Source organism: Phocoena phocoena, chromosome 1, assembly GCF_963924675.1.
Source record: "Phocoena phocoena chromosome 1, mPhoPho1.1, whole genome shotgun sequence".
Taxonomy (NCBI): Eukaryota; Metazoa; Chordata; class Mammalia; order Artiodactyla; family Phocoenidae; genus Phocoena; species Phocoena phocoena.
This window is the reverse complement of record NC_089219.1, coordinates 89,425,483-89,438,388: the sequence shown is the minus strand read 5'-3', so window position 1 is coordinate 89,438,388 and position 12,906 is coordinate 89,425,483. Positions and strand designations below refer to the sequence as shown.

At 36.0% G+C, this 12,906-nt stretch overlaps 1 protein-coding gene across 1 annotated transcript in view; it reads right to left on the bottom strand.

Annotated features, from left to right (window-relative positions):
- Positions 1-4,530: 4,530 nt before the first annotated feature.
- SLC30A7 (solute carrier family 30 member 7) overlaps positions 4,531-12,906 on the bottom strand; it is a 76,316-nt gene continuing 67,940 nt past the window's right edge. Inside the window, exon 11 of the mRNA XM_065873730.1 lies at positions 4,531-5,388. Within this exon, the coding sequence (XP_065729802.1) occupies positions 5,341-5,388 (48 nt within the window). The 3' untranslated portion in view covers positions 4,531-5,340. The remainder of the gene's footprint in view (positions 5,389-12,906) is intronic.

Sequence of the window (12,906 nt, the reverse complement as noted above, 5' to 3'; positions counted from 1 at the left end):
ATATTTCCACTGTTCCTGTATTAAAATGAAGGAGCAGCTAGCTTAGAGGGCTACTTGAAAAAAAAAAAATGGCCAAAGTGAATATAAACTCACTTATTTGTGCAAAAATGCCAAAGAAAAGCTGAGATGTCTTCTGTAATAAACAGTAAATTACTGGTTTACCTGTCCCCAGTCCTTACTTGTGTATCCACTGCTGTCTACAATATTTACTCACTGGTTATCCAAACATTTACTAAGTGCGTTAAGTGTAAATTCATGCTAAGTGTGGTGACAATAGGATGTATGAGACAAAGACATTCTTTTTTACAGACTTTCCATCAGGATCAAAATTACAAATATTAAATTTTCAAAGCCATGGGAAGAGTTCAAAGTTAAATATTATTAAGTTTAAGCATAGATTACTACTAATTGTGAAATATATTTCTTCCTTTTGAAAAGGTGTCTATAAAATGTAATGTTGTAAATCAAATCCTATGTATCCCTCTCATGCAGTGCAAAATTATTTGTACTTCTCGGAAGACAACTTCCTACTAACTAGGTTAATGTCTCTTGGCCAGGAGTTCAGTTTCTCTTCACACACTGGTGCTGACACTATTGAATCAGTCCCTTTTAAGCAGCTTACCCTGTGTCAAAAAAACTTTTTACTTTTTTTTTTTAAAAGTTCTTAAAAGTGCTTAAAAGAGCTCTGATTGCTCTTTTTAGCCTGCACAGTTTAAGTTAAATGGCGAAGGTAATAAGAGTAAGAGAGCATCCAAAGAAGGAATGAGTCTAACCAATGTATATATAACAACTATTCCCCTATATCAATTTTTTCATGGTGATGGTTCATGATTTTATAGGAGAGTGTGTTTAGATCTGCTACAACTTCTTGGACCTTTAAATCATTGTAGAATGACATACAAAAAAGAGTAGCTGTCACCAAGAAGTACTGGATCTAGAGTCAGTGCTCTACCACTGGCTATCCCCCAGTTAGGTCATTTACAATCTCTCGAAACAGCTTCCTCATCTGTAAAATGGAGTTATGAATTAATTCCTTCCTCACAAGAATGTTAGGAGAATCAGAAGATAAAATATATCTGAAAAAGATCTATGGATCAAAATCATGGAAAAATCTTTCTTTATAAAAATATGAGGATTTTAAATGTGATAACATGAAAAAGGCCATACAAAGAGCCTGATATATAAACACTTAATAAAAGTAACCCCACCCTTCCTGTATAATTTGTAGTTAGGAAATGGTTAAACATAAACCAAAGACACACTCATCAAAGACATCGATTTGACCTTTAAATAGAACTATACTTCTCTGCAAATACTTTTTTTGATACATAATTTTTCATTGTCTTGATTCTATGATAGAGGTCTGGATCCCTAAGGCTTTTGGGGATTGTGTCTTGAAAGAATCCTCTAGGAGTAAAACTTTTATTGAATGTTCTTTAAAGAATAAAATAATTTCCTTTTTTGTCAAAGTTCTGGTGAAGTGAAAAATAATTTGTTTCGAAGACAGTGACAGAAAGAAAAAAAGTTTAACTTTTTTTTTTTTTTTAACTTTCTCAAGGTAATGCTTTTAATGAAGAGTTGAAAGTAGCAGTTTAACATCTGGGATTCTGATAAGACTTCAAAATTTTACCCTATTAAAAATTTTGTTTTGTTCTATACAACATTTAATGCCCAATTTTGTGTGGCTCTGAGAATAACGTTAAGAATTCAAGAGCTCTCTGGTGACTGAAAACAAGGATGAAATGATATGACCTATGAATTAGCCTGGTTTCTAAAAAGCACCAATTCACAGAATTTAAACAAAATAAAGAAACTAAACAATCCTTAAATTGGATTTAGTCTTGGGCAATTAAGAGAAAAATTTACTCACAAGTTAAAAGTATCCAATGCACACCTGTCACTATTTTTTTTAAAAAAATCAGAAACTGGTTCCAGAAGAGTAAAAAAGAGTAAAAAAATTAATCATATATTTCATAAAGAATACTATGGAAATAATATTCTAAATCTCATAATTAGCTATGAAAAATAAGACAATAAAAAAACTCCATTTATAACGTGCCTTAATGTACCAAAAATGGAGGTCAGCTGTCCTTTATTTAAAAATGCTTCTTCAACACATTTACAGAATTACACTGGAGACAAAGCACAGTAAGTCAGAAAACTTACTGGATTCTGGTCTTGGCTTTGCCACTAATTATCTCTGTGACCTTGAATAAATGACAGCATTTCTGGGCTTCAATTTTCTCATCTGTAAAGTGAGAGGTAGAATGAGAGACTGCTTCTAAGGACAGTCTCCTTGGATGTAAAATTCTATGCTAAGCAATGAATTATTTTTGTTCTTAAATCCCAGCATTATATAAGAGGATGCTACCATATTAATAATTCTGTAAAACAGATTATACCATGGTAGGTAAAAACATTATAGAACTCTGATCATCTGCATCTGGAGTCAACGATTTGGCTGCTCTACAGAGGTGCACAAAACTCACAGTATTTTGGCTATTGGTGTTTACCAGTAGGCTCTGAAGAACGCTGGAGCATTCCAGGTACATGGGAAATGCCAGTAACATCTGTTACCACTTCCTTATGCCTCTGCAGAAGATGCTGTGGGGATGTGTGAGGAACACTGAGCTACAGATAAACTAGCTACTGTCCTTCAAAAGTGCACAAGGAGTAAGCAAGATAAGGGAGCCATACATAGGTTAAGCCCTTCATCTCGATCAATATAATCTAGATTTAAAAACACAAAACTAGTATAGGTATATTTCTCTTTGGGGAAGTTTACTTGGCAAGGTAAACATTCCCTGAGCAATACAAATTTTTTCTCCAGAGAATATTTGGTTTTTAAAATATCAGCAAAGTTATACTCAGATTTTTTTCCCCAAGAATTCGGCCAACAATAGGGACATTCTAAATTTATAATAATAATCAAGGAGTATTTCTCAGTGAAATGATCTACTTTAGCAATACATCTGTGCCAAGAACATTGAGAAGACAAAGTATTTCCTAAAAGGGAGAAAAAAATTCCTTTTTGTCCTGCTGCACACACAGGTTTAAGAACATTTCATTAAAGCATAAATGTTAAGGCCAACCTGCTAAATGATATGAACTGGAGATCTCTTGTAACAGGTGCAAAACTAAGAGTTTCATCTCAGTCAAATGTCCTATATATATATACTCTATTCCTTATCAAAGAAAAAAACCATACTCATGCACTGTGTATTGAGAGCGTAGTTAAATAAAGTGATGCATATTTTGACAAGAAACTTCACTTGGAATGGAGGCCTCAGTGAAAGGCAGAATTGGATCTTCAATGTGCACTGTGAATTTTACAGCCAATGCAAAAATTATCTCTGTATGTGAAACATCCGTACAATGTCACATAATTAGTTTTTAAAGGCACACATCTAAAATCCCCGCCTTCCTCTAGGTCTGTCATTTTACACAATATGCCAAAACCTATAGAATATCGCAGGCTTCTATCAGGCTTGGTAGTGGATGCAAACTTCCAAGTGACTACTTATAATGAAAAAGCAGTACCATTATCAGGACATTTCCTTTTATATTTCCATCCTGAAACATCTTAACAATTGTTTCAGTTAAATGCATTCTATTGCAGGAATTCTTAGCTTTAGAACTGCCTGGCAGTAAGTAAAAATGTTTTGAAAATACTACTTAATCTGCAAAAAGGGGACTATCAACAGTTCATGGCAATCTGCAGCAGTTCAGAAAAGCATGAAGAAAGCAGTCTATAGTTTTCCTAACACAGTATATTTCATAAATTGTAGGTCAGAAATAGGGAAACAGATACCTTGAAACTTAGACAAAATCAACAGTGATTTCTGCCACATCAGTGAAAAAGTGCTTATTACTGATCTACATTCTAAACATTCATTTCCATCCTGCAGGGTTTTCCCCCCAGCAATTTAAATTTTTCCCTTTCAGTTAAAAGGGAATATATACATTGTGATAAAATGAAGTACAATGGGAAAATGTCTATTCAGAACAATTTCTTCATAAAACACAGAGAATATTTAAGTAGAACATTCAAGCACTTATCTCAAATTGCAACTTTATTTTTCAAACACACAAGAGCCTAGAAATCAACTTATTTATTAACTTCCAAGATACCTGTGTTAGGAAGAGTTCTATGTTACCACATTTACTCAGTACCTTCAATACTTCAAAGTCAATAAAATGCTGCTTTAGGATTCCTGAAAGCAACTGTATTTGTGTAACACTTGCACAGGAAAACGTATGACTTGGCATTTGAAGAATGAAAAAGCAAAATAACATTGTCACAACCATTTCTGCCTTCACTCTACATGCCTTTTCCTTTCATTAATAGAATCTATAAAAACAGCAAGGAAAGATATACGAAAGTTTATCACAGACACAGTAGCTTTTATAGAAATTTGGAATTTAGCAGATGTTTTAAGTAAGTTAAAACACCCATCTGTATAACAGAAGCATTTGCAAAGTTTTGAAAACACAGTACACAAAATAATTTAATGTAATAACTGAATTTGATTTAAAAAGCAAAATAACACCTTTTATTTTTTGATGGGATAAAGCAATAAAAGGCAGATTTTTATATATCTAAACCTATGCTGCAAGTACACAAAAAGACATCTGTATACATTACTAACAAGAGTCTTATTTTGTACAGAATACAGAATACCCATTAAAAAAAAACATATACATGACCTTTGATGGTACATTTCTATGCTGGCAAATACATTTTCTGATACAAAGGCACTTTGAAAACCCAATATGGTTTGGTTCATAAGTTTGCAAGGTACAAACAATTTTACAAACATGGTTATATTGAAGAACGTCAACAATTGTGACATTACATATAAAGCAGATTTCCATTTTTCTTTTTCTTTTTTTTTTTTTTTAAATAACACTGGTTTTCTGGGAATGAAAGCAGTGGTTTCCAGCAGCTTCAGTGAAGACATTCCAGATGATTAGAGGCCCACTGTCTGAATTTCTTACTGGCTAGGATGAGAGGTGGGAGTGAGGGCATTTGAAATGAAAAAAAAAGGAAACAAACAAACAGAAAACAATACCCTGGAACAAAACTAGAAACCTCAGAAATCAAAATGGTTTGGAGGGAAGAAGCACAGAAGACCAAAAGTCCAGGAGAGATCCTCTTAATTCTGATCCCTTAGTTGTAAACTCCTGGCAGAGCACAATCGGCTGACTCTGCCTGGTCTACTTGGTGCTGGGGAGTTGTAGTGATGATTTCTCTTTTTAAAAAGCTAGGTACCATGATTAGGATTTTACAGTACCAGAAAAAATTAGGTCCCCCAAAAAGCATAATTTCTTTTCATTCATTTACATGGCCGCAAAGTCAATCTGTACATAAAGCTGTCTCACTCCGGCCTGAAAAGTTAAAAAAAAAATAAAAATTAGAAAATCAAACAAACCAATAATAGACTATAAATTTCAGAAAAGTAGTAGGAAGAAAAATTTCTTTTCTTTTCTTTTTTTTGGAAAAAGGGAAGAATTATTTTCCTTTTCTGTCTTTGGGAAAGAAGTCTCCATTTTTCATCATAAAGTGCCAATAATTTTATTTTAGAAACAAGTATGTTAATAAGTTGCAAAAAAGATTCTCCATTTAGCCCTACAAAAGAAAGCTATGCCACTAATCACATGCCCTGCCCAAGTGAATTTTGGAAAAATGAGGTTACCCAGCTACCATTATTCTGCTAGAAAACACCACAGTGCTTGACTAGTTGGCTACTAAAATCATAAATCTATCCAGTCTAAATCTTCCTATGATAAACGATTTTAAACACTGAAGTAAGCATAACCATCTACTGGTTATTTACTTTACACTCCAACTCCTCTTTTCAATTTTGGATATAAACTTGCTATTCAAGGACACTGATCTCAAAATTGGCCCCACCTCTCCTGTTTTATCAATTTTTCTATATTTGCTATCTATAATTCCTTTCTTCTCTCTTGAACTCATTTCAACCAAACTTTTGCTGCCAACCACTTCCCCAAACTGTCAAGGTCACCTCTAAATTGCTTAGCCCAGCGCTCAATTCTCAGTCCTCATCTTAGTAATTCATCTAGCAGCAAAAAGGACACGGACAATCACCTCCTCCTACTGAAACACTTTTCCTCCTCTTGGCTTCCAGAGAATACCCACTGGTTGACCTTTTACCTCACTTATCAATCCTTCTCAGTCTCCTTTGTGGGTTTCTCCTCCTGTCTTTGAATACTAAACACTCAAATACCCAAAGGCTTAGTCCTCAGACCCCTTCTTTTTTGACACTTGTCCCCTAGATGGTCTCACCCAGTATCCAGACTTTCAGTACCGTCTACATGCTCACACCTTCTGTAGACTGGAACCTACCTACCATCTACCTGACAGTTCTACTTGGATGTCTGACAAGCATCGAAACACAGCCAAATTAATCCCTATTTCCTCCCCTCTAAACTGTTGATCCTATATCTTCTTGGGCTCAATTCCTTCCTCAATGCTGCAACTTAAAAACCTTTCTTTCTCTCATACCCAACCCATTAGCAAAACCTGTTTGCCTTACCTTCAAAATAATGCAAATACAGAATCTGATCAATTTACATCACCTCCATTGCTATCCCCTGGCCCAAGTCACTATCATCTCTTGCCTACATTTTGTAACGGCCTCTGATCTCGTTTTCACTCTTTTACCTTTGCCCTCCTTTGGTCTGTTTCCAGTAGAGCAACTATAGTGATGTCACTCCATCACTCAAACCCTACAACAGCTTACCTTCCTCAGTCCTTAGCCCAGAGTCCTACAATGGCCTTCAAAGCTTTCCCATGATCTGGCCCCTATTACCTCTCTGATCTCATCTCTTACTTCTCTCCCTTTGTTGACTCTGTTCCAGCCACACTGGGCCCTCTGCCTGGTACAATGTTCCTCGAGATTGCCACATGACATACTCCCTTTCCTGTCATATCTCTACTCAGATGTCAGTGAGGCTTATCCTGACCACCCTATTAAAAAATGCATTCAATTCATTCATCCAACAAATACATTTTGTGCATCTATTGGAATCCAGGCACTCTTCTGTCCCCGGGAATACAACAGCCAACAAAATAGGTAAAAAATACCCTTGCCCTCATGGAATTGATAAGCTGTTGGGAACTAGGAAGGAGGGGAGATGATAAACAAGCAAGTAAATATAGTATGTCAGATGAGATGATGAGATAGATATTATCTATCTATCTATCTCTCTCTATCTATCAAAAGAACAAAAAACAAAAACAAAGCTTGGTGCAAGAGATGGTAAATGCCTCAGCACCCCCAGTCTCCCTACCCTGCTCTCCCTATCTATAACAATTATCACTTTCTAATATATCATAAAACTTATTTGCTGTGATGCTGTTGATTGTTACTCTCCAATGATAATGTCCAAGATAAAAGGACTTTGTCCTGTCTTTTGCTGCTGACTCCCAGAACCTCAAGTAGTGCCCAGCACACAGTAAATGATCAATAAATACCTGTTGGATGAACTGAAATTCTATTAATTTCCTTCTTTCAAATAAAAAAACAATTTTTAAAGATTAAAGCATACAATCGGTTACAATTAAGCACTTTCTTGTCAGCAACATAGAATGAAGAGTAAAGTGGAACATCTAAGAGAAAGAAAAGCCGGAGTGGGGGATAAAATAATAACGCTACCTTCTCCCAGGAATTTCTGGGCTCCTGAAAGCATTACTTTCTACCATGGCTTTTCTTCTAGCATTCCAGTTGGAGGGCTCTGCCCAGCACTAATGAATGTCTAAGGGGTCAGGAGCTGCTCTAGTGGAATAAAAAGCTGGAAAAGACCCCAGTAGCTTTCCAGCACAGAAAACATGCTAGCGTTTTTGCCTCATTAAAAAAAAAAGAATGAAAGAAAAGAAAAATCCTTGCTGTGGTAAAGTTAAAGTTCTCTGAAAATACATTGAATTGCACTCACTCAAAGAGTTTTGTGGCAGAAAAAAGAACTTAACATCTGTATGATTTTAAGCTAAAAACTGAAACAGAATCTCAGTTTTCCTAATTTTAAAAGTGTTGATAAATACCAATCCTACTTATCTCACAAAAATGTTATATATTCATCCAGTATTTGACAAACATTTAATAAATCCTTGCTACATATCAGGCACTATTGCAAGGATCATATGTGAATATACAAGAAAGGATTCTTACATGCTATAAAAAACAAATTATTATGATTGATTATATTTGATTTACTCAACTCAGATGGGCCCCGTAATAACTGTACTTAGGAGCCCTTCTGAAAAATTCTTGTGTGTTTAACCTTAGGAGAAAACAACTATTGCCCAAATAAACTGGCTTAATTTCTTTTCTCTTTAACAAAATTGTTAATGAAAGAAAAATGGACAAGATAAGTTGGGCTCCCATTATTATCTGCCACTTTCCTAACATCCTCCCCCCCATATACAGTGAAGATAGTAATAAGAAATGAGGTAGCCCAAGGCAATAAAAAAGAAAGAGGAAAAACAAAGAGGCTAGGTAAATTGATCTTTGCATAATCACAAGTTAATTACTCAAGCTGATATCTTTCCCCAGAGGGCCTACTGCTTTACACAAAAGCCCAGTCTAACAGAAAAAGTCATTTTGTTTCATCCATCTGGCTGGATGGGAACACCTTTAAGTCTTCCAGCTTCCCATTTTCCTTTCTCAATTGCCTTCAATGTAGAGAGAAAAAGTGGAATTTCCAAAGACTCCTTTAGGAAGTCACCTACTTCCTGAATGCAAACTAGGTTTTCTTTACAGTTTATCCACACAACAAAGACATGACAAATACTCCAGCAGATCAAAACAGTGCCCAGTGCCATTAAATATTCTACCTGCCGCTGGGATGACTCTAAAGCCGGCTGAGGGTTGTCCTCAAAAAAAGTGAAAACCATAGAATACTTGTTGTGTCTTATATCCTGAGAATCATGTATAAACCGTAATTCAGTTAACACTTTTTTAAGTTGGAAAGACAGCTAGTTATTTTTAACATCCATGCTTCTAAGAAAATAAGTGTTAACCTGAAATCATAGACTTAGAATACTCTCCATAAATACTCATTGTTGTGGAAAGGAAGACAAATCAGCAGTAAAAATTTAGAAAAACAAACAAGAATACGGCTAAAGAAAATTACTGGGTTGTTTGTATTTCTCTACCAATTCTCAAAAACTGCAGAAACTTTCTACTTTAATTTTTTTTTTTTGCTGTACGCGGGCCTCTCACTGCTGTGGCCTCTCCCATTGCGGAGCACAGGCTCCGGACGCGCAGGCTCAGCAGCCATGGCTCATGGGCCCAGCCGCTCCGCGGCATGTGGGATCTTCCCGGACCAGGGCACGAACCTGCGTCCCCTGCATCGGCAGGCGGACCCTCAACCACTGCGCCACCAGGGAAGCCTTCTACTTTAATTTTTGACTCAATGTAGAATATTAGTCTTTATCCCTTAAAAATGAATTCTTGAAAAACTGCCTTACTCTTCCATGTGAAAACTGAATCATCTCAGAATTCGTGAAATAGTGACTTACTATGATGAAATTACAAGTCATGAACAATAACTTGGGTCTGGGTTCCTTTTTCTGTAAACTGGGGAGAATACCCCACCTGTGCTGCAGGTAGATTAATATGTTAGGTGTCTATCGCAGTGCCTGGCATGTGGTGGGCTCTCAAAAAGGCTAGCTGCTGCTGCTGTTATTATCTCCACCACCATCAACCAATGGACACTTAACCCCTGTGGATTAATTAAAACTAATCAATCATTATAAAAGATTAAAACTCCCTACAAACAGGAAGGGTGGAAAACTAGCTAGCCACCCGGAAAGGCACAGAGAGCTTCTCCTATTCCCTACTGTCAGAGACAGGAAGGGATCACGCAGGCAGGACAGCAGTGCAGGTGGGAGGTCCTGAATCTGGGGGAACTCCCATCTGGGTTAGTGAGGAGGCTTTTTGGTTCCTTCCTGGCGATCAGTGTTAACTTCTATTTTGAGGCAAGAAAATAGAGCACAGAAAGCTGAAGCAGGAAGCCAGGGGTTCAGGACTTAATAGGTATAACAGAAACAGGCAGAAGAGAAGATGGAAGATATCAAGGTACAATTTCTATCAAGGAGCAAATAATATGAATTAGCCTTGATTGTCTTTTCTGCTGTGTGGAACTGAGGAGGGTAATGAACCCAAGCATATTCTAGATTTTCCTTCAAACTTTATTTCTAACCAAAGTGTATTAAAAAAATTAACAGATGATATCAGCCAGTTTAAAACAAGAAACATAAATGATAAATTGTCTTCCTCATCCAGTATCCCACATCCACTTCCTGTTCATATACTAAACATAAAGAATAAGTTTTCTATTTCATCTGTTCCCATTAAAAAGTTAGTGCATGTGGTGGAAAGGAGAGGGACTTTTTCTATGTCAACAAAAAATCCTGTAGTTTAAAAACTGGATTATCACTTAACTAATAATCCCAAAGGAATCAAAGTACTGAAGAGACTTCTACCAATTCACTAGTATTGCTCTATATTCGTGATAGCAAGCCAACTGCCTTAGCCATTCATGATTAAGTGATAACTATGGAACAGGAGAATAAAAAGACATGCTTAATGTACAGTTCTAAAACAGTCGCAAAGCTTATATTTTTAAAAACAAAACAAAATGTTATAATTCTCAAACTTATGTTAACCTTTTCAAAGCTAACCCCATATAAATTTTAACAAGAACTTTTTAACCAAAAAAAAAAAAATTTTAATTCCAATTTAAGATCAGCTATAAGAAAAATACATTAAAATGTCATAGAACCACAAAGTATTGAGAAAATCCTTCTTTTGTTCTTTTGGAACTAAGGCCACCAGTATTTCAAGTCTTTCTACAAGAAATGTACTTAAAGGATTAGTCTAATTTTTTTCTTAAAAATGGAGCAATTTGATCCTTACTACTTTTGATAAGTAAAATCTATGATTAAGATATAATTTAAAATTTTTAAAAAACGGAAAAAAATTTTAATTTCATTTCATGAATTGCAAATGTTACTGCAAGGTATTGGATATACTCATAGCATAATGAATATGCATGACTAGGGCATAAGCAGTAAAGGAAAATAAATTAATAAAAAACTTCAGTTTTGCATATGTCAGAACCAAAACAACTATCACAAAACAACTTTATAATCATTAAATGTATGGAATGAAAATCATGAGAAGGATGACTTCTCTCTGCCCGCTGGGAAAAATGTGTTGAACCATTTTCACTGCAAGCCTAAGAGAGTCCCTAGTCTCTGCAAGGAATGAAATCAAGTGGGCTTGACCTTAGCTGATAAAAAGGCTTAAAATATGTTTTAGAGCTTAAAATTTTCAAAACCCAAATACAGTTTCCAAAACCAAAGAGGCAGCTGAGTAAACTTTCAACTTCAGCCGTTTTAAAAGCCAAGATTTCTAAGGTTACCAGAAGAACCTCCCTCCACCTACTTCAATTATAACTTCAGCAGTTCTAAGCACAGACACAGCTGCTCACACATTTCTAAACCTATAAATTGCATTCCTTCTCAGAGGGAAAATTAAGTGACTTATGTGCCGAAGTCTTCGGACAGTATGAGGTATCCTAGAGGTGGACAGAAGCTCAGACTGTGAGGGTGGAAGGACATGGTATAACTAGGAGAAAATCGAGACTGAAGGAGAGAATAATGACCTAGAAATGGCAGTGAAAAGCAAGGTTGTTGCTAGTCATGTTCTCCTTTTTGCCTCTGAAAAAGGGAGGAGGTGTGAGAAGGATTCAGACATGTTGTGAAGGTTTTGCATGCTGCATTATGAAACTCATGGTGGTACAGACTTCTTATAATGTCTGTTAAGAAAAGACAGTTCTTAAATGTCTAGAGTAAATAAGTGGTACCAGCATATTGTTTTGTAGTAGAGGACGTCTGGCTGTTGCCTACATTATAAGATTATTTCATTAATTATTCCAAAGGAACATAACCATACACCTCTATTAGAGAAGAGAGATCGTTTAATTTATGCTAAGGTCCTGAATTTAAACTGTCAGTCTGTCCCTCTCTCTGTCTCTATCTATATGATGCTTAGAAGGGTCTTTAAGGCTTCAGAGAGAAAGTAACAATTGAATTGGACCTTTACATTAGAGTAGGATTTTTGTCTCACACAGGTAAGTAAATAGTCTGGTGGGGCTGGCGTATGAAGTACATGGCAATGAATAATAGTAGGAGAGAGGCTTGAAAAGTTAATTGTGTCATGCTAGAAAGTTTGGGCTTTATCCTGGTGGCAATGAGGAGCCACCAAACTTTTATTTTTTAACTTTTTATTTTGAAAAGGCTTAAAGTCAAAAGAATAGCACAATAAATGCATATCTACCCATCACCTGTGTAAACCAATCGCAAACATTTTGCCACATTTGCCTTATTTCTCTATATATGTATTTATTTATAATCCTTTTTACTTTTGCTGAAACATTTGAAAATTAGACATCCTGATACTTTGCCACTAAAGCCTTCAGCATGTATCTCCTAAGAATACGAGCATTCTTCTATAACCACAATACCATTATCGTACCCAAGAAGTTTAACACCTACACAATTATATGAGCTATTGTGTGGTCCATATTCTAATTACCCAATAGTTTCCTCTGTGGCTGTTTCTCCCCAGTCCAAGATCCAATCAAGGGCCACACATTGCATTTAATTGTGAAGTCTCCTCTAATCTAGAAGAATCCCCCATCGTTCCTTTTTTTCCTTTCATGACACTGACACTTCTTAAGAATCCAGGGTAACAGTCCACAAGGTGACGGGATTCACATTAACCATTTCTGGCAAGAGTGCCACACAGGTCATGCCGTGTACTTCCCACTGCATCACATCAGGAGGGCTGGGTCAGTTTTTAAGCACAAATTTTT